This window comes from Chiloscyllium plagiosum, unplaced genomic scaffold, assembly GCF_037043375.1.
Source record: "Chiloscyllium plagiosum isolate Xiang-an unplaced genomic scaffold, Cpla_swu_hap1 HiC_scaffold_2, whole genome shotgun sequence".
Taxonomy (NCBI): Eukaryota; Metazoa; Chordata; class Chondrichthyes; order Orectolobiformes; family Hemiscylliidae; genus Chiloscyllium; species Chiloscyllium plagiosum.
This window is the reverse complement of record NW_028270140.1, coordinates 93580377-93603878: the sequence shown is the minus strand read 5'-3', so window position 1 is coordinate 93603878 and position 23502 is coordinate 93580377. Positions and strand designations below refer to the sequence as shown.

The 23502-nt window shown below is 39.5% G+C and overlaps 1 protein-coding gene and 1 pseudogene across 3 annotated transcripts in view; one reads left to right on the top strand and one right to left on the bottom strand.

Moving 5' to 3' along the window:
- Window positions 1–23502, bottom strand: part of fbxl17 (F-box and leucine-rich repeat protein 17) — a 791762-nt gene that overhangs the window by 449554 nt on the left and 318706 nt on the right. For all 3 annotated transcript variants that reach the window (XM_043710307.2, XM_043710291.2, XM_043710299.2), the window contains exon 8: window positions 4547–4677. In XM_043710307.2, coding sequence (XP_043566242.2) covers window positions 4547–4677 — 131 coding nt within the window. The remainder of the gene's footprint in view (window positions 1–4546; window positions 4678–23502) is intronic.
- Window positions 19512–19667, top strand: LOC122560097 (small ribosomal subunit protein uS14 pseudogene; annotated as a pseudogene).

Below are 23502 nucleotides of genomic sequence, written 5' to 3'. Positions count from 1 at the left end.
CAAAATTTTCTCTAGCTGAATATGAATAAGGTTGAAAATTATGTTATTGGCCACGAACTGCTCTTTTGAGACAGAATTCACACAAAATGTTATTTAGTGTGTCTCCATACTATCCAATAGTTATCTGACAGTACCTAAACAAAGCAAATGTATACTCAAAATCAGACTGCATTATCATTATAATTCTTCACACAACAGTGAGGGAAGTAGTATGCCATTTTGCAAATCACAAATATGACTTACTCAGTCAGCAGATAATTGGAACTCTACATAGCCGGCCATATCTTATCAATTCTGAGGAAGGGTCACTGGACCCAAATCATTCACTCTGATTTCTCTCCACAGATGCTGCCAGATCTACTGAACTTTTCCAGCAGTTTGTTTTTGTTATTGATTTCCAGCATTCACAGTTCCTTTGGTTTTAATATCTTATTAGAATATCAAATTGAAACTGTGACAATGACTTCTTATCAGACAATTTGTCCATTTAGTCATAGTCATAGAGATGTACAGCATGGAAATAGACCATTCGGTCCAACTCGTCCATGCCAAACAGATGTCCCAACACAATCTAGTCCCACCTGCCAGCACCCGGCCCATATCCCTCCAAACCCTTCCTATTCATATGCCCATCCAGATGCCTTTTAAATGTTGCAATTGTACTAGCCTCCACCACTTCCTCTGGCAGGTCATTCCATACACTTACCACCCTCTGCGTGAAAAAATTGCGCCTTAGGTATCTTTTATATCTCACCCTAACCTATGCCCTCTAACTATGGACACCCTCACCCCAGGGAAGAGATTTTGTCTACTTATCCTATCCATGCCCCTCAATTTTATAAACATCTATAAGGCCACCCCTCAGCCTCCGACGCTCCAGGTAAAACAGCGCGAGCCTGTTCAGCCTCTCCCTGTAGCGCAAATCATCCAACCTTGGCAACATCTTCGTAAATCTTTTCTGAACCCTTTCAAATTTCACAACATCCTTCCGATAGAAAGTAGACCAGAACTGGACGGAATATTCCAACAGTGGCCTAACCAATGTTCACGACATGACCTCTCAACTCCTGTACTCAATACTCTGACTAATACAGGAAAGCATACTAAATGCCTCTTCACTATGTAAGATTTTCCCCAATTGCCCCGTAAATGTAAGCCTCCTATTTATAAAATTCAGTGCACGACAATTTGCTCCAATTAGGGGAGCATCCTTACAATTGTCACTTTGAACGCTCTATGATTGCACTATTAAAGTTTCAGAAAACCTTGAAGTAATTTTAAAACAGCCCTCTCAGCTGCTCATGTACTAAAACAAGGAAGAAAATTACAGCAGAACCATGGACTACAAGAGAGACAGAAATGTGGAAAACAAACTCAAAATATCTGCATTCCTAGAACAAACATTATGAGGACATAAACATTACAAGCTGGATTTCACCACATCACCACATTTCCATGGCTCAAGTAAACTATGAAACATTATTATTTAACTTTATTTTTGACAATCAATTTTTAGTGTGAGGAATTATGGGGTCACAATTGCAAAACTTTGAGCAAAAGAACTAGAAGTAAGATAAGGAGAAACTTCTTTACTCAAGAGAGTTGTGAGGATTAGGAATGTACTGCTTGGGAAAGTGGTGGAGGCTGATTCCATAGGAGGTTTCAAAAGAGAGCTGGATATATATTTGATATATATAAATTTGAATTTAGAGGGCTACAGACATCAGGTTGGAGAATGGGACCAGCTAAGTAGCTCTTTCAAGAGCCAGTACACATACAATCGGTTAAATGGTGTGTAAAATTTATGATTCTAAATAGATAAAAACAACGCAAACACTTTTCACATGAGATCATCAATAGGTCAACAAATGTGCATGGTTAACACATGAGTCTTAAGAATACAGACAGTATCCAATCTCTGTTCAATTAGTCCATTAGACTAAAACACCAAAATGTTTTAACTGGCTTCAGTCTTGCTGGTTCAAGGAAGAAAAATAATCTGTGGTTGTTGTCCTTATTGATATCTTGGGATCGCCAGTTAAAGCAAGTTGTGGGATATTTGGTGAATGAACAGTCCCTGTTCTACCTGCTTCCTGCCAATTTTTTTTTTAAACACATGCATAGAAAAAATTGCTACATAAAAGGGGACAGTTGTGATCTCAGGAAGAAGTCAACACTTGTAGAAGTAAAGGAGGAATTTTTATCCAATCAATCTGGACTAGATTTAGTGCAAGGTCTGAGATCTGAAGAATACGACCAACTACTCAAATTACTCTGTTTAGTACATTTTCATAGTTCTCCTTTTAAGCATTTTAACATAGCTGTTCTCGATATATATCTATAAAAGATCAATTCAAAAAAATCCTGTGGACATGAGGAGAAACTGCTGAAAGAACAATCAAGAGTGGGATTAACATCAGTCGAAAGGTGCCACAGCACTTGTTCAGGTTAAATCTATTTGAACTAAGCATGAATTTTTTTTTGAAGGACTGTTTGAGTGAGCACAAGGAAAATACAAAAATCTATCGACAATGAATGTGTAATTTGTTTTGGTCAAACACGTCCTAATATGTCTTCAAAGCGAGATATGCAATCAGTCATCAACTTTGTTTCCAAGTTTTACACTGTACAATTTGTTTTGTTTGACAAGAAAATCTATTTGAAAATATGTTGCCTGAAAAGCGCAGCAGGCCAGGCAGGATCCATGGAGCAGGAGAATCTTGCCTGAAACGTCGATTCTCCTGCTCCTTGGATGCTGCCTGACCTGCTGCGCTTTTCCAGCAACACATTTTCAGCTCTGATCTCCAGCATCTGCAGTCCTCACTTTCCCCAAGAAAATCTATTTGCAAAAATCAGCACTATAACGAAGGGTGATCTTGGTTTTGGGAAGGATAGTATGTAATAAAGGCAACAGTGGCTCAGCAGCCAATTTAACATTTCATCTGACTTACTTTTTCGTTGTCGTCGCTGGAAAAGAAAATTGATCAATCTGACCTCCACAGTGTTCATAAACAAATCAAAGTGTTTCCAATTTATTTCATAGGCATTCAGTAAAATGACTCACAATTAATGCAATCTAACCAAAATTAAATTCTTCACAATAATTTCATGTAATAAACATTCAAATTAATTTAAAATTCAAGCCATATCAGCCAGCAAGAAACCAACGCTGTGGATTGCATTTAATCCTCTTAACTAATTTGAAGTGTTGCTATGCTAAAGCTGCTTTCACTCATGAACTAACGAATGATCAACTAACCATCTATTCAAACAACCAATTAACAAATCATTTTCAAATGATTTAATTTTAAAAATGAGTGAACAAAGTCATACAGTACAGAAACATACCCTTCAGTCCAACTAGTCCATGCCATCTAAAGTTTTCCAGACTAAACTATTTCTACTTGCCTGCATTTGACCAATATTCCTCTAAACCTTTCCTTTTCATGTACCTATCCAAATGTCTTTTAAATGTTGTAACTGTACCTGCATCTACCACTTCCGCTGACAGTTCATTCCACCTCTGTGTAAAAAGTTAGCCTCTCAGGTCACTTTTAAATCTTTGTCCTATCACGTTAAAAATATACCCCCTAGTTTTGAACACCCCCACTTTAGGGAAAAGACCTTTTGATGATTTTATAAAACTCGAAGGTCACCACTCAGCCTCCTACACTCGAGTGAAAAACATCCCATCCTTATAACTCAAATCCTCCAATTATGGCCACATCCTGATAATTTAGTTCTGAACCTTCTCTAATTTAACATCCTTCCTACAGCAGAGTGACCAGAACTGTATGTACTACTCCAAAAGGGGCCTCACCAACGTCCTGTCCAACCTTAACATGATACCCAACTCCTATACTTAAAGATCTGAGCAATAAAAGCAAGCATGCTAAACACCTTCTTAACCACCCTGTCTAGATTAGATTACATTACAGTGTGGAAACAGGCCCTTCGGCCCAACAAGTCCACACCGACCCGCCGAAGCACAACCCACCCATAACCCTACATTTACCCCTTACCTAACACTACGGGCAATTTAGCATGGCCAATTCACCTAACCTGCACATCTTTGGACTGTGGGAGGAAACCGGAGCACCCGGAGGAAACCCACGCAGACACGGGGAGAACGTGCAAACTCCACACAGTCAGTCGCCTGAGGCGGGAATTGAACCCGGGTCTCAGGCGCTGAGAGGCAGCAGTGCTAACCACTGTGCCACCGTGCTGCCCACAAGTTACCTGTGAGGCAACTTGCAAAGAACTACGTATCTGAACCTCTACGTCTCTTTGTTTGACAACACTACCCAGGGCCTGACCATTAACTGGATAAGTCCTGCCTTTGATTTCTTGAATGACTGATTCAACAAATATTGAAGACTTTTTAAAAACATAAATGTTGCCACACTGAGTTAGAAATAAAATCAACACAACACAGGAATTAAGTTTGGCTGCAAGACCCAAATATGTGGCAACAAGTGAAAATTGCACTTTTCTTGAGTTTGAACAGTTTATATTAATCTAACACATGCAGAAAGTACAGCTGTACCTGTCATTAATGGTCCAGTTCAGACAAAGATTCAGAGAGCTTAAGTTTCTGCACCTCTTGACCACTTCCATTATGGTTTCATTATTTAGCTCGGTTATGTGGCGCAGGTCCAAACTGGTGAGCTCCTTCAGCTTCGAAGGGAAAAGGAAAATTTTGAAAATACATCATTGAAGAAATATCTTGTAAAGCACAATAAATTAACTGTAACAGGGTATGCAGAATTATTTTCATGACAAGTACTTTTGACTATATGAGACAAACAGTACGATGCAATTGAGGAGAAAATTACACAAGTATTTGAGGAAGAAATAAAAGAATGTGTTGATACGATTAAGTAAAATGCAAGGAGTTTTGAATGGAATATCAACACCTCACAGACCAACTGACCTAAATAGCTTGTCTCTTGTAATGACCATGTTATATTTAATCCTAAATTCCCATTTACTGAAATTAGAAATGGCTATTTAATAAACAGGCAACAGCTTGTCATGCATCACCTCACCATTTCATTCTTATGTCCTCTGACTTCCCTAACCCTATCCCTACCATTCGGTGCTCAGCAACCTTCCTACTCTCCAGACATGTCAGACTGTACTCCTGCTTAGGTAGGATGACAGCATCACAATATGCCTCTCTTGACATTCTCCAAATGCACTATTGTGACACCAATCACCTGTCTCCTTAAAAACAGCAATCACAACTAGCCCATCCTTTACTCTTGCTCGATTGCTCAACCTCCATCTCATCTAACTAGCCAGCCCAGTGTTAGTCTCACAGTCTCTGCCAGTAGATCAGTTTTTGCTACATCTTTTCAGATCACCATCCAGAATTTCCATTGATTCATGAACAACTTGCTTGAAACTGTGAGCCTATTCTGAATGACCAGCATCAACATCATAGCCTTGATGGAAAACTTGATGTAGGGGAATGATGAAATCTTTGACATGGTTTGCTTCCAGAAGGGTGCTTTACTTGATGTGGCAATGCTTATGTTATTCCTCTTAACAAACAAAACTCATGGTGAATATCATTGGTATTGAAGTATCCATCAGACATTTATTACAACAAACTGTTATGTAAAAACATTATATTCTTCAGGTACATTAGTGCCTGGATTAATGTTTAGCTATGAAATTAAATAAAATAGCATGACTCTTGCAGCGTGTAATGTCCCACATGATCTTCAGGATAATAAGGAACATAAGACTTTTATAACCTCAGGTCACATCCGATAATATGATGATATCATGAGCATATTTCTTGGAAGTACACCAACATACTGAATCTTTACCCTAAATAAAGCTTCTCCATCTAACTGTATCTTTTACTGCTTGCCTCACACAGACCATCACAGTGGTGACATGGTTCCTATTAAAAAAATCAGATCGAGACTTTCTTCTAATTGGTCTGGCACTTCGACCATGTCCTTTTGCTCCTTGAGGTTTTGCTTTGTTAATCTACAATTGTTCATGTGATTATTTGTTTTGTCCCCCAGATCATTTTCAGGAATGAAATGGATCAAGTGGATCAAATGTCTTACAGGGAACCTTTAAGCAATAAAACATAAGACCATGGAAAAGGGTAAGAAGCAATTGAAGGAAAAATACTCAATTGGGGATTGCTAGCTTCAGTTGGATGACAATGAATCCCATTTTAATGGACTAGAGTCATGGACTGGCAGGAGTTAAACTCTAAGATTAAGCCTTGAAAGTGACTGGATATCGTTGAGATACATTCCTGTGGAGGGGAAAGGATGAATAAGAGTTCCCTGTATAATGAGAAAAATAGCTATGAAGCTGAAAAAGGCAGCGTATATGGTTACCAGATTGATAATCTAAGTAGGAAGTAGATTGAATGCAGAAAATTCAGTTAGGTTAGGGTGATCTAGAAATTTCAAAATTCTGTAAGATTTTGATGCAGTAAAGAATGAAAGATCATTTCCATCAAAGGCTGCAGTTAAAAGAATAAAGATGTCAGTTTGAAGAATTTTTCTCACTTGGTAATTATTGCAAAATCTATCATGTCAGAGAGTAAGACACTTTCAAATGTTGTTGAAGTTAAAAGTGAAACAGATCAAATCTAGGATTGCCTATTCCCTCATTGGTTCCTCAACATACTAATCTAAAAGTCCATCTTGCACACACTTCAGGAAATCATCTGCCATAGTATTATTGCCAATGTAATTTTGCCTGTAGTTTAAAAATCACCATGATTATTGTCGCACACTCATTACGTGCAACTCTAATTTTCTATTTAATATCATTCCCTATATTACAATGATTGTTTGGAGATTGCAAGAGAGTTGCGTTGAATGCTTTCCACTCCTGTTGCTTCTCAGTTCTTAACCCAGACACGTTCCACATCTAGATTTCCTGTACCAATATAATTTCTCACTGATTTCATCGATCATTAACAATGCATGATGAATCAAAGAATCCCTACAGTGTGGAAACAGGCCATTTTGGCCCAACAAGTCCACAGGGACCCTCTGAAAAGTAACCCACTCGGACCCATTCACCTTACCTATTACTCTACATCCATCCCGATTAACGTACCTAATCTAAACATCCTTGAACACTATGGGCAATTTAGCACAGCCAATTCACCTAACCTGCACATCGTTGGATTGTAGGAGGAAACCAAAGCACCCAGAGGAAACCTACAAAGACACTTGGGAGAATGTGCAAATTCCACATCGACAGTCGCCCGAGGCTGGAATCAAACATGGGTCCTTGGCGCTGTGAGGCAACAGTGCCGCTCTTGGATGTCATTTGTCAAGAATGGTAGTTGTGCACATATACAGAGCTTAAAACTTTTGTTAATAATATTTACACTTTTATTTTGGTAAGTTTTGTTCATAATTTTTGACTGACTTGTTCCCAATACTGCGCTCTATACAGACCAATTATCAGATCGCATTTTAAAATTAAACTTTGTTTTGGCGCATGGAAGATGAGGACAAGGAAAAGAATCAGTTCTCCCCTTCTAAATTGGTCCCAACAATAATGTAATATGACTGCCGTCAAGGACTAAAGTTGAAAGAAGAAAGGTGGCAGTTTGAAAAGTTCTCATTTACATTTTCTGCTGCACAATCTCTTTCCACTTTCCAGTAATGGGATCTGGTGTAAATGAGGACAAAATTTCTGCAATTAGTTTTAAAATATTTAAAAAGAATTGTGCAGTTTTCAGGCCCACGTGAAAATCAGTGCCAACTGCACAATGCACTGAAGGGCTTCTTTCTGTGCTTTAACATCGATGGTTCCACAAAATAAGTACAAAAATTTTGGTTAGAAATACAAGTATCAATGTATTTAACAGCTCTTTGTTTTATGAGAACAGGTTTTGTTGTAGAAAGAAAAAAAAAGTTTTACTTCAAAGTACGGTCACACGTGGAAACAATTATAAGTAGCCAATTAAAATGGAAGAAAAATGGTCCAAAATTCCTCTCTCATATCTTTGGTCAACGAGTTGACATGTGGGCAATAGACCCAAAAATGCTAAGCTGAAAGTTACCAGTTCATCATCTTTGAGGCTGTCACTCATGAAATGTATATGGGTCTTCAAGCTGGACAAGAGGTATGAACTGGCACTTGAAGGAGGCATCAAGCTCTTTAAAACAAATGGCAAGTACAAATGTTTCTCCTCTTAAGGGACAAAAGGAGTCAGTGAGAATATTACTTTGCAAAGAGGAGATAGTTGTGCATGTGTGTCAGAGACACCCTGTGACTGGAGCTCATTACCTTAAAGAAATGTGCTGCTATTCCAGAGACCACACAAATTCCATCAAGATCAACAATTTTAGGAACCAGAAAGAGCAATCCTAATTTAATGGTGGGTTCAAACTCCACGGCAATTTAGTGTCTAATTATTTTACTAAATTAACATCATCATGTGATTTTTTTATTCAGACAAATTCTGACCATTAAAATTACACAATGCAACAATGTTAATTTAGATTGAAATAAATCTGAATTTGCTAAGTGGACCATTAAACCAATACCTGAAGTTAGAATTGTAATCTATTTGCAAATTAAATTATTAAATGACAATGAGTAATTAGGAAACACCAAAGAGATAACCAGATAGAATGGAACAAAGCAAATGACTCTTATTTATCGACAGAAAAGACTGGTGTTTGCTGGTTCTGGGAATGTGAAACAGATTGTATTAGTTATGGAAAGGATACCCCACTGCATTGTGCACACTGCTTCAGCTATAATTTCCAGGCTATATATTAAAGGACTATATTATAAATGCCAATATAATCAGAAATAAAAAGAAAACCTTCGAATGTTAGAAATGTGAAACAAAACAACAGAAAATTATACAAGTGAGCATCAAATGGATCAGTTATCCGAAAGCTAAAGATAAAGCAGGTTACATCTCCTCAAAATATTGACTGGCCTGCAGTTCACTGTATTTCGTCAAAGTTATAAACATATACTGAATCCAGCCAAAGCAGATCTTTGATTCGTCAGGTCTTGGCCTTCTTTCTAAGTCATATACATCTCATTTTCATTGTACTTGCAGTATTGATCACCTTTTGCTGGAGTCTATTTTCAAATTTATAGACAAATAAAGTGCGGAAATGTTGCTAGTTGAGCATGAGCCTTCAGTATTTATTGAAACCCAATCAATGACAAAAAAAATCATGTATGGAACTGATTAATCATGTCCTGATCCAACAATAAATATGTTTATTCTGTTAAGTCACCACTTAAAAAGACTTACACGAACATTTCATATTGATCCCTTGATGCAGAAAACAGCAAATTACTTAGCATTTAAGGAAATTGCACTGCACAGCATGTTCCAAGAGGAACCCAACTGACTAGAACTGTCCTTTGCCGAGCTATATTCAAATATTCACAGTTAGACAGACCAAAATTGTATTTCGTTTTTCAAAACCAAAAAAAGCTCTCGTGCTTACACTGCAAAGGGCTGAAAAATTTTGAGTTTAAATTGATATTTTGTACTTGACAACATATAATTTATCCTGTTATACCAAAGAAAATTACTTGCAGGAAATTGTTTTGCTAAATAATTGTGATGCTTAGCAACTGTAGCCTCTTACACGCTGAGCACGTTAAAAGAGAACAGCACTCTTTCAGCTTTGCTGTAAAAAATATCAAATGCACAGGTAGTTAGCTACTGCAGTTGGAAGCTTTATTCTGGAACTCATAATTCCCAGAATGTCAGAATTGTAGCAGCACAGATGGATTCCATTTGGCCTGTCATGTCTACACCAGTTTTCTTAAAAATAAATTCCCCTGTCTTTTCCTTGTAATGTTCATTCTTCCTTTTCAGATAATAATCCATTTATTGTTGAATACTTCAACTAAACATGCCTCCACTATACACTCAGTGCATTCAATATTTGAATGAAAAAGTTTCTCCTCACGCCTCCAATGCTCTCTTTGTCAGTTATTTTAATTCTATGCCCCTCATGCTCAATAACTTTACCAGCAGGAACATTTTTGCTGATCCATTCTGTTCAGATCCCTCTATCAAATCCCCCCCATGCATCTTTTCTACAAGGATAATCTTTCCTAGTTACTGAAATACATTATCCCTCAAATCATTCTATGACTTGTTTATATGCTCTCTCCATTCCTTCTGGGTCTTTCCTCAGGTTTGGAACCCAGATTGGATGCAATACTCCAGATGAGGCCAAACCACTACTTAATAAAAATTTAACTCTTGCTCTTAAATTCTACTCCCCTATTACTGCCTGGCTTACTGTAAGCTCTGTTAACTGTCCTTTCAATTTCCCATGTCACCTTCAATGACATATATACATATACACTTGGGTTTTTCTGCTCCAGCACCTCTTTTCGATTCTTTATTTAATACAATCACTTCATGGTCTTTTTACCAAAATGAATCACTTCACACCTCTAGACGATGAATTTCATCTGCCATTTATCCATCTCCTGTCCCCTTTATTGTGTGAGCTCAAACTTTGCTCATAAATCAATTGTATAGCATTATATTAAAATGCTTTTTGGAAGTCCATTACAGCATTTAACATGACCTTCTCTGTCACCTCTTCAAAAACACCCAGCAAGTTCGTCAAACTCAATTTTCCTTTAAAAATTTATGCTAGTTTCCCTTAATTAACCCACATTTTCTCAGAATACTCCTACCTTGGTCTCAAATAGTTATTTCTAGAAGCTTCCCCACCACTGAAAATAAACCAATTTGGTTGGAATGTCTGGACTTGTCTTTCCACCCTTTTCGGAAGATGGGTTTGTAACATTTAGAATTCTCCAGTCTTCCGGCAACATCCCGGAGTCTAAGGAAGAGAGGAAAATTGCAGCAATGCTTCCTCAATTTTCATTCACAATCCCTCCGTATCCTCGAGTACATCGTATCTGGCCTTGGTGGCCTATCAACATTAAACACAGATAATCTTTGATCATGCCTTAGTCAGCATCTTATCCTTGGTTCTGGATTAGTGGTGCTGGAAGAGTACAGCAATTCAGGCAGCATCCGAGGACAGGCAAAATCGACGTTTCGGGCAAAAGCCCTTCATCAGGAATAAAGGCAGAGAGCCTGAAGCATGGAGAGATAAGCTAGAGGAGGGTGGGGGTGGGGAGAGAGTAGCATAGAGTACAATAGGTCAATGGGGAAGGAGATGAAGGTGATAGGTCAGGGAAGAGAGGGTGGAGTGGATAGGTGGAAAAGGAGCTGGGCAGGTCGGACAAGTCCAGACAAGTCGAGTTGCTGGAGGTTAGAAATTAGGATGAGGTGGGGGAAGGGGAAATGAGGAAACTGTTGAAATCCACATTGATGCCCTGGGGTTGAAGTGTTCCGAGGCGGAAGATGAGGTGTTCTTCCTCCAGGCGTCTGGTGGTGAGGGAGCGGCGGCGGAGGAGGCCCAGCACCTCCATATCCTCGGCAGAGTGGGAGGGGGAGTTGAAATGTTGAGCCACTGGGCGATTTGGTTGATTGATGCGGGTGTCTCTGAGATGTTCCCTAAAGCGCTCTGCTAGGAGGCGCCCAGTCTCCCCAATGTAGATCCTTGGTACAAACAATTGCAAAGTATTCTCATAACATTTCAGGTATGCCCCCGCTTCTATGTGTGCATCCTCCTTTTTGGATCTGAATTGGCTTCACATTCTTTTTACCACTGATATGCCAACATAAACTGTATCATCCATCAGGCTCAGATAATGGACAGTTTCCAGCATGCATGCCACTCCTGCACTGAACATCATCTGTTCAGAGTCATAGAGATGTACAGCATGGAAACAGACCCTTCGGTCCAACCTGTCCATGCCAACCAGATATCCCAACCCAATCTAGTCCCACCTGCCAGCACCCGGCCCACATCCCTCCAAACCCTTCCTATTCATATACCCATCCAAATGCCTCTTAAATGTTGTAATTGTACCAGCCTCCACCACATCCTCTGGCAGCTAATTCCATACAAGTACCACCCTCTGCGTGAAAATGTTGGCCCTTAGGTCTCTTTTATATCTTTCCCTTCTCACCATAAACCTATGCCCTCTAGTTCTGGGCTCCCTGATCACAGGGAAAAGACTTTGTCTATTTATCCTATCCATGCTCCTCATCATTTTGTAAACCTCTATAAGGTCACCCCTCAGCCTCCGACGCTCCAGGGAAAACAGCCCCAGCCTGTTCAGCCTCTCCCTATAGCTCAAATCCTCCAACTCTGGTAACATCCTTGTAAATCATTTCTGAACCCTTTCAAGTTTCACAACATCTTTCCTATAGGAAGAAGACCAGAATTGCACGCAATATTCCAACAGTGGCCTAACCAATGTCCTGTACTGCCGCAACATGACCTCCCAACTCCTGTACTCAATGCTCTGACCAATAAAGGAAAGCATACCAAACGCCTTCTTCACTATCCTTATCTACCTGTGACTCCACTTTCAAGGAGCTATGAACCTGCACTCCAAGGTCTCTTTGTTCAGCAACACTCCCTAGGACCTTACCATTAAGTGTATAAGTCCTGCTACGATTTGCTTTCCCAAAATGCAGCACTTTGCATTTATCTGAATTAAACTCCATCTGCCACTTCTCAGCCCATTGGCCCATCTGGTTCAGATCCTGTTGTAATCTGAGGTAATCTGTCCACTACACCTCCAATTTTGGTGTCATCTGCAAACTTACTAACTGTACCTCTTAGGCTCATAACCAAATCATTTATGTAAATGACTAAAAGTAGAGGAGATGACCTGGGGTGTGCAGTGAGAGAGGGACTCACTGAAATCCTTGTATAGGGAGGAAGACAGCTTCTTCAAGGAAGGCATCCTTGCAAGAGAAGAAGGGCTTATGCCCGAAACGTCGATTCTCCTGTTCCTTGGATGCTGCCTGACCTGCTGCGCTTTTCCAGCAACACATTTTCAGCTCTGATCTCCAGCATCTGCAGTCCTCACTTTCTCCTAAAAATAGAGGACCCAGCACCGATCCTTGTGGCACTCCACTGGTCACAACCCTTGACCACCACCCTCTGTCTTCTATCTTTGAGACAGTTATGTATCCAAATGGCTAGTTCTCCTTTTATTCCATAGATCTAACCTTGCTAACCAGTCTCCCATGGGGAACCTTGTCGAACGCCTTACTGAAGTCCATATAAATCACATCTACTGCTCTGCCCTCATCAATCTTCTTTGTTACTTCTTCAAAAAACTCAATCAAGTTTGAGAGACGTGATTTCCCATGCACAAAGCCATGTTGACTATCCCGAATCAGTCCTTGCCTTTCCAAATACGTGTACATCCTGTCCCTCAGGATTCCCTCCAACAACTTGCCCATCACTGAGGTCAGGCTCACCGGTCTATAGTTCCCTGGCTTGTCTTTACCGCCCTTCTTAAACAGTGGCACCACATTGGCCAACCTCTAGTCTTCCGGCACCTCACCTGTGACTATCGATAATACAAATATCTCAGCAAGAGGCCCAGCAACCACTTCTCTAGCTTCCCACAGAGTTCTCGGGTACACCTGATCAGGTCCTGGGGATTTATCCACCTTTAACCATTTCAAGACATCCAGCACTTCCTCCTTTGTAATCTGGACATTTTGCAAGATGTCACCATCTATTTCCCTACAGTCTATATCTTCCATATCCTTTTCCACAGTAAATACTGATGCAAAATAGTCATTTTCTGTGGCTCCACACATAGGCCACCTTGCTGATCTTTGAGGGGCCCTATTCTCTCCCTAGTTACCCTTTTGTCCTCAATTATTTGTAAAAACCCTTTGTATTCTCCTTAATTCTATTTGCCAACGCTATCTCATGTGCCCTTTTAGCCCTCCTGATTTCCCTCTTCGGTACACTCCTACTTCCTTTATACTCTTCGAAGGATTCTCTTGATCTATCCTGTCTATATCTGACATATGCTTCCTTCTTTTTTTTAACCGAACCCTCAATTTCTTTAGTCATCAAGCATTCCCTGTACCTACCAGCCTTCCCTTTCACCCTGACAGGAATATACTTTCTCTGGATTCTTGTTATCTCATTTCTGAAGGCTTCCTATTTTCCGGCCGTCCCTTTACCTGCGAACATCTGCCCCCTCAATCAGCTTTCGAAAGTTCTTGCCTAATACCATCAAAATCTGTTGAGGCTGATTTGTGAGTAGAGTACCTTCCCCAGTCAGCACACTTCAACAGTGTAGCTCAAAGTCAACCTCTAAGGGAGGCTTCTTTTCCCAACATCTGGTCATTTATTATAATATGTTTTTCCCACATGCTTCCTGACCTGCATTCCGGTTAGCAGTGAGCACTTCACATGCATCAATTTTGTGTCCAATCAACCTGAAGTCTTGCTTGCAAGTGAATCTCCTTGTATCACAGATGTAGGTGATCTGTTGGCCTTGCACTGATAATAACCTCATCAAAAACCATTTTGTTCGGGTTATGAACATAGGGCTCTGTATCTTTGATTAGTTTGCTATTGGTCCAAATCTGCCTTCTCAACTTTGACATAAGGGCTACCACCTTGACAATCCTGGTGCTGATTTCAGCACTAAAGGACTGTTGCTTGTAATTGTTAATGCTAGGTATGTGAAATTGTCATTGACATTCAGAGTGAGGTTGTCAATTTTGGTAGAAGATGGAGACTCTATGTACTGACTCACAGTTTTGGTTTTCCTGACCCTGACTGTTAGTCCAAATCCTTTGCTTATGCCTCTAGAAGAACTTGGGATTCCCTTACAGATTAGCTGCCAGTCTCTTTTCATATCTCTCTTAGCTTCTATTAATCACTTTTTCATTTCCCTTTGAATGTGCTGTATTCAGCATGGTGCTTGGTTGTAGTACTACCTGGCATCTATCAGAAGTACACTTTGTCATCTTCATCACATTCAGAACTTTTGATTCTAAAATCCTGTCTTTGCGCTTTGAGGAACAGTAGTTTCACTATTCCTGAACTCTATCCAACTTAAAGGTAGCTTACTGTTCAATTCTCATTTTCAGTGCCAACCTTAAATTCCAATTTATCTATCCCAGAGTTGTTCTTAGCCCACTGAAGCTATGTTTCCCTTGTTTATTATTCTTATTTTAGATTGTTTCCTGATCTTTTCCACAGCCAATATAAACAAATAAAATAAAAAAATAAAAAGGTATATTATCCACATAAATTCTAATGAACCATATTAGTTAATAACAATCAAAAGTACGAGGATAATGATCACAGAAAAAAATTATAACCCACTGGGAAGCTGGAACTCCTTTGTTCTCTCCATGTTTGCTAAATGATGTGCCAAATGATTCCAACATTTCTGTTATTGTTGTTGCTTCTATGTTCTTTGTAAGAATCTGAGACTAATTCAGCAATGTATAATCTTGTAAATTGTACCTCACTGTGAGCAAAGGTATGCTATTTGCACTATGTCAATTGCAACTGTAGATTGATTCCTTTCAATCATATTTCTCAGTGTGCTATAATCTGCAGACAGAGAAATTCTCCCAGCACACCCCTTCCCCCACTGTTTTTTTTAGATTAGATTACTTACAGCGTGGAAACAGGTCCTTTGGCCCAACAAGTCCACACCGACCCGCCGAAGCGCAACCCACCCATACCCCTACATTTACCCCTTACCTAACACTACGGGCAATTTAGCATGGCCAATTCACCTGACCTGCACATCTTTGGACGATGGGAGGAAACCGGAGCACCCGGAGGAAACCCACGCAGACACGGGGAGAATGTGCAAACTCCACACAGTCAGTCGCCTGAGGCGGGAATTGAACCCGGGTCTCTGGCGCTGTGAGGCAGCAGTGCTAACCACTGTGCCACCGTGCTGCCCCCTAATTATACTGGATCTATTAGAAATTCAATTCTTAAAAGATTCTATGATAATATACATTAAAGAACATTGATCAATAACATAAATCAAAGAATTGTGGATGCTGAGGATTGAAATGAAAACAGAAATTACTGGCGAAAGACAAATGGTCTGGAAGAATCTGTGGGAAGAAAGCAGAGTTAACACTCTGTTTTAATCAATATTACGATGTTTTTGATAGATTAACCTAACAATAATAATTCCCCACCATTTTCACAGAAAATAAAGTAAACTAAGAATGCCAAGTGTAACAAAACAGACTTTGAGCCTCACCCACCTCCACCAACAATTTTTAATTGCAGTTTTGGGGATTATTGCAAATCTCAACAACCTCTGTCGCCTTCCAACTCTCAGCACTAGTTTCTTATATATTCACAATGCATTTGAAATGTACAAAACACTTCTTGAACATTTAGAAAGAAAGGGTGATTGCTTGAGGTGGATATGTGAAATGAACAAACAGAAAAACGAAGAACTCCACAAAGAAAGATTTGGCAAACTGTATTGGCCAGGGTTTTATAGAATGAAAGACAATGTGATTGAAACCTACTTAAAAATACTTAAGAGGGTCAGACAGGGTGGTTCCAGGTAAGATATTTCCCTTGTTTGAGGACTATATGAAAATAAGGGGAATGCCATTTAGGGCTGCGAGAAATAACATTTTTACACAGAATTTGAATCTTTGGAGTTCTCTTCCTCACAGAGCTGTAGAAAGTCAGTCCTGGAATATATTCCAAGTAGGGGTTGATACATTTCTGATTACAAATGGCACAGAGAGTTATGTGGATAGTTTGGGTAAAAGGAGTTGAATTGTTCAATCACCCATGATTGTTATAAACCTCGGGAGCAGTCTAGATGGACTGAATGGCCTACTCCTATTCTGGTCTTTTCCCTAGGGTAGGGGAGTTCAAAACTAGTGGGCATATTTATAATGTGAGAGGAGAAGGATTTAAAAGGGATCTGAGAGGCAACTTTTTCACAGAGAGGGTGATTCATTCGAGAAATGAACTGCCAGAGGAAGTGGTCAATGCAGATACAGTTATATTTAAAAGTAGTTAGGACAGGTATAAGAATATGAAATGTTTAGAGGATTATATAGGACTAATACAGGCAAATGGGGCTAGTTTTAGTTAGGGAAATTTGGTCAGCATGGATTAGTTGGACCAAAGGGTCTGTTTAGGGTGGCACGGTGGCTCAGTGGTTAGCACTGCTGCCTCACAGTGCCAGGGATCTGGGTTTGATTCCAGCATTCGGCAACTGTCTGTGTGGAGTCTGCACATTCTCCAAGTTTCTGCATGGGTTTCCTCCATGTGCTCTGGTTTCCTCCCACAATCCAAAGATGTGCAGGTTAGGCGAATTGGCCATGCTAAATTGCCCACAGTGTTCAGGGATTTGTGGATTAGGTGCATTCGTCAAAAGTAAATGTAGAGTAGTAGGGTAGGGGAATGAATCTGAAAGGGTAATTCTTCAGAGGGTCAGTGTGGACTTGGTGGTCCATATGACCGGTTTCCACAGTGGAGACATTCAATGATTCTGTGTTGTATGACTCTATAACTGTGGACACTGGAAATCAGAAACAAAAATAGAAATTGCTGGAAAAATTCAGCATATCTGGCAGCATCTATGCAGAGAAAACAGAGTTAACATTTTGGGTCCAGTGAGTGCTAGCAAACATAAATCAAATGAAGTTATACAGAAATGTACACCTGGCCACTCAGTATCAGTAACCTCAGAGACAAATCATGATTCTTGTTTCATCTCACTGGATTGATAAGAATCACAGATAAAATGTCACGTTATCATCTATAACAATCAACCTCCTGTTCACGTTAGGAATTACAGTTTGCATTTCAGATTTCCATTATTTTTGTTTGTTTGTTCTTTTATCGCTGCTAATCAAGTGAACTTGATGTTTTCCTTTCTTTTTCACTTTTTTCCTTTACTCCATTTGACATATCATTAACTTTTCTGCCGAACTCAGATCCTCTTGAAGTTAGATCCTATTATTAAGTTGTAAAGTGCATCAGTATTTCTCTTCTGGCTCCAAACTAGAATAACACAGCCAGAGGCATTTTTATATCAATAAGCTTGAAGTATTTTGCCTTCTGATTTAAGTTTCCATCCAAAGGTACACATAGGAAATTTGCAACATGCAGTTTGCAGCACAAAATGTGTAACAAACTAAACCGAACAATTTGATGAAACAAATGTGCCAGTAATGTGCTTAATGTAAAAAAAATTGATTATCAAAAAGTACGACAATGCTACTTAAGTGCACCTTTTTAAAACATCGAAACATTTAAAACTATTATTTCAGAAATCCAACTTTTCCCGAAAAGTCAACAATCAACCAAAAGCAAAGGGACTCTGATAACTAATATTCCTGCTAGCTCCATGATTCACATCCTTAAAGAACTGCCTGGAATAGATTCACAACTTCCATCACTGGACAAGAGCATCACCACAAGGTCTTGTGGCTGAGAGGAGCAAGTATCTCACCTTCTAACTTCCCAAAGCCTGTTCATCATCTACAAAGCATGAGTTGAGAGGACTGTGATGGATACCCTCCATTCTCCCTGGATCTGTGCAACTGCAAAACTCAAAACATTCGAGAAGACCAAAGCAATTTGTTTAAATGAGAACCCATCCGTAGTGATCAGAACCAGGTTGATCTTAATTACAATGAGATCCTTGATGAGGTTGTTAATTTGGACCAATCAGGGAGCCCTGGCTGACAGATATAAACACGGGATTACCCTCCCCTTCACTGTTTTTATCACACAGCACTGTCCCTTGATGTGAAGGGCAGTGTTTGTCACTGGCCACCCGGGTGTTTTCCTATCTTCCTGGTGGTGGAAATTGAATAAAGATTGGTGCACTTTGTGTCTTTCACTGTGTCTCACCCCTGCACACACACACCATGGGTGCTGGGGATAAAATAAGCACTACCGCACTTAGGTGGTAGTGTGGGGAAAAAAAGAGAAAAAAAAGAAGAAAAAAAAAGGAAGAAAAAAAATAAATAAATAAACACGGGATTACCCTCCCCTTCACTGTTTTTATCACACAGCACTGTCCCTTGATGTGAAGGGCAGTGTTTGTCACTGGCCACCCGGGTGTTTTCCTATCTTCCTGGTGGTGGAAATTGAATAAAGATTGGTGCACTTTGTGTCTTTCACTGTGTCTCACACCTGTGCACACACACACCATGGGTGCTGGGAAAAATATATATATAATAAGCACTACCGCACTTAGGTGGTAGTGTGGGTGTTAAATTATTTTAAAAAAGAAAAAAAAAAAGAATAAATAAATAAATAAATAAACACGGGATTGGTTTGGGGCCTGGCTTTGCTGCTCCCCTCCCTTGTAAAATTTAGATTAGATTACTTAGATTAGATTAGATTACTTAGTGTGGAAACAGGCCCTTCGGCCCAACAAGTCCACACCGACCCTCCAAAGAGCAACCCACCCAGACCCATTCCCCTACATTTACCCCTTCACCTAACACTAAGGGCAATTTAGCATGGCCAACTCACCTAACCTGTGGCTGTTTCTCTGTATACAGCTGTTAGTGTTAATTGTTAAACTATGAATTGTTTAATAAAATAAAAAAAACACGGGATTTCTTTCTTTCTCGAGCTCTGTCTGCCATGGGTCACCAACAACTTTACTTTTCCCACCCGAGGAAATTCAGTCAGGGCTCCCATTCATGCCGAGTGTGCGAGATCTGGAAATATGCTCTCAACATGAGCCACCAGTGCTTCAGACAATACGCCAAAGACATCGGTTTCATTAAGTTGGACTAAATTACAAAAGGAGCAAGAGTGCTTTCTAATTAATGGCGAATTGGAAATCTTAACACGTTGAAGGACTTCTACTGCTTTCAGCTCATAGAAGCTAATTTTTGTGATGCTCCATTTTTGTAAAAACAAAATACGGGATTCATAATATCCTCACTTCATAATCTCCTGACCCCGAGTTGGCTGGCCATAGCCAGTGAACTGTACATTTGCAAATAAAGGGCGACTTGGTGATGGGATGTTGGCCTCTGGGCAGTTATTTCACCATACAAGATCTTAACATTCTAAATATTCACTCCTTAAAACACCAATGTACAGTGGCAGCAGTATGTTCCAGATACAACTTGTACTGTGGCAGCTCACAACGGTACTTTCACCAGCACCTTCCAAGCCTGTCAACTCTATCACCTAGAAGAACAAGGGCAGTAGATACACAGGAACACCTGCAAGTTCCCCTCTATGCCTCACACAGTCCTGCAAGTTTTAGAAACAAAAACGAACAGCTGGTGAAACTCAGCAGGTCTGGCAGCATCTGTGGAGAGAAAGCAGAGTTAACATTTTGAGGTGACTCTTCCTCAGAACATGTAAGATTTAAGTTGAGTTTGGGAATCACAAAGTTAAAAACCATACAACACCATATAACCTGGTGGTGTGAGACATTTAACTTTGTCCACCCTAGTCCAACACTGGCACCTCCACATCTTGGGAATCACAGGTGATCCAAAATAAAGGTCAAAGTTATATTTGGTTATAACGTGATTTATCAAGAAGCAACTTTTAAAATCTGAAGCACAAGCTAAGTAGACAGAAAAATTTCAATATATCGCCATTGGGAGTGGCTTTGGTATCAGACTCTTATCTCTTTATTTTGAGCCACCACCTCCTTTCAAGTCAAAGTGTTGAAAAGGTCATTCCAGTTGTCTCCTGTCTGGTTAACACTCCGAACATTCACTTACTCACTTTAATTCTGTGAGCCAACTGCTTAATCTCTGTCAAATACTAGCTTCAGTAGTTCTGGCCAGTGTCCACAGGATATGTTCCCAAAGTATCACCTCCACTCTCAGGCAATTTTTGATTATCTAATGTTGGGAGCCATTTGTAAATTCCTGCCAGACACTTGCATTGGTGAGAGGGTACAATCTATATTGTCATGACCTTTATGTTACCTTGGTTCCTGATGGCTCAAACATCTATTCATTTTTTTTTGAGAGAAAAAAAAGCTTGTCAAGTGGTCTATTGTTTTCCCTACTAACTCCCTAATTGTCTGAAGTTATAAGGAATACCTTTGGAACTTGGGACGAAATTGCTACTCCTTCATTAGCATTGAGACAAATCTTGTAACACCCTCCCTTATCAGCACCATGGGCATAATGCACCATGGACTGCTGCAGTCCAAGGAGGTGGCCCGTTTCCTTTTCAGGGACAATTTATGATGGGCAATAAATGTTGGCCTTGCAAGCAAGATCATATCCTATTCAGGTGATGTAATAGCAGAAGTGCAGAAAACAGGTGAATAAACACCCTGCAGTATAAGCAGTATAAAACTGTTTTACTCCTTTACTTACTTTTAAGGTTTCAAAATAGATAGTCAAGTTGAGACTCTTAATAAATCAGTTCAGAGATGTAGACTCATGGCCAAATATTTCCCCACCTGAAGAGTTTAAAATTTCAGCTACCAAACAAATACAAATTACAACAGAATGTCAAATCATTGCAGATATTCCTAGTAAACCACATGTGTCTGGCACTGAACTGTTATTGGGAACAAGTTTCGAATATGAACTTTAGGATGTGCCAATTGAAAATTACAGAAATAAATATTCAAACTGCTCAGTGTCAGCTACAGTTTATTTTCATTTTAAGGCTCTATAGTATCGGTTATCACATTTCCAGATATTCACACAGCTTGTAAGTCTCAAAGTTAGCTTGGAGAATTGGGAAGTCAGTTAAATCTATATGAGCTGTCCATAATTGTGGAGAACATTAGCTCACAGTGGTTTCCAGCAGGTAATACAAACTTACAGGGAACTGTTACACATCAGTGACAGTTTGCAGTCACTGTAATCTTAACTAGTTCATGCAGGCAGTGGGTGCTTGGTTGAAGATTATCATGCATTCCTTGTGGCCCTACACTGGCAATGAAGTTATTGTGATGACAGATAAACTATGACATCTTAAGGGATGGAGAAAATGTGGGGCTTCCAGTGTAGGGGAGGTCAAAACTTCTTCATGGGCTTGCAGAAGTTTAGAACAAGTGATAAAATAATCTTCGCACCATTCAAAGTCAGTGCCATTCTTGCAGATATTATGGCGAAGAACAAGATCCTATGCTTGCTCATGGACATTGCCGCAGGCAACACCCTGGACTGCATCAAGATGGAGATCTTCGCTAACGTGATCCCAAAAACTGTAGAAAATTCACGTGCACTGTGCACTAGTGTGTAGGGGTTTGGTTACAAGAACTTGACATTTCACAGAATCATTCCATGTGCCAGGGTTGTGACTTCAGTTCTGAAGAAGGGTCACTGGATTTCTCCGATTTCTCTCCACAGATGCTGCCAGGCCTGTGGAGATTTTCCAATAATTTCTGTTTATCTTTTAGATTTCTGGCATTGACGGTTCTTTCTTTCTTTTTTGGATTAATTTTCATCCTAGAGTATATGTAATATTTCAAAATTAGAAAAACTAATGTATTTCTCAACCACATCACCAGTCCCCATTTTTGAGAAACAAATTCTTAAAAGTATTCGAATTTGTCTCAAAACTCTGTAATAGTTTGCAATTGAAACTCCACCTGCATTTTACTGTGATTCTTTTATGACAAATGCCTTTAAAGCATGAACACAGCTGTTTATTTCCCAGTGTTTTCAAAGTGTTTCATTTCAAGAAGATTAATCCACATAGACAGGGATGAGAATATTGAAAGGGTTAAGATACTCTAGGCTTCGAAATTGCAATTAATATCAAGTTTGAAAAATCATACAAATTAAATCAAATTAAAAATACATGCTTGAATTGACCCAAAGCAATGTTCTTTCACAATTCAGATCTGATCATCACTAACTCTTTGATTATACTTTATTATTAAAGCCATCATTCAGGCAAGTAAGGATGTGGATTCTCATTCTGGAGATTGGCAGCCAGAAGAGGCTCAACCCACCGAATATCAATTATGTATAATTAGGAGACACAGCAGGTGACTCTTCCAACTTTTTTTTGCTATGTAAACAGCAGTATTTTAATCAACAAAATTTAATAAGAAAGCTTTTCAGGAAACATATATAAGGAAAAAGCATCGAGTGGAGCAAATTGAATAATATTTTCCAAGCATGGACATTGACAAAAAAGGCCGAATCACCTCTTGTCATACATGCTACTACGATAACAGTCTTACAAACAAAAGCACTCTCACACATTTGACTCTTTCTTTAAATGTACAACAATTTTTGTTTTTTTCTCAAGAATATAACAACACCTGCTATTTATATAGCTTCTTACCATAGAGGCATGAAGGGAAAGAAGCCAAATGAGTCAGTATTACAAAGCTAGACCATAAAACTTGCTTTAAAAATACATCTTGGAGATGAATAGATAGAAGCATGTATGATGCAAATTCCAGAACATTGGCTTCAGATAGCTGAAAGCATTGCCACAAACAGTGTCAACAAGTGAGGGAACACATAAGCCAGAGTTAGAGGAGCAGAAAACTTGGAAGGCGGAGATGAAGTATCAAATTAGGAAAGTCACAAATTAAGGAGGTGTAACCATGACTGGATTGAATGCAAAGATAAAATCTGAAGAGTTATACAACTGGGATCCTGGATAATTTAATGAAAACAAG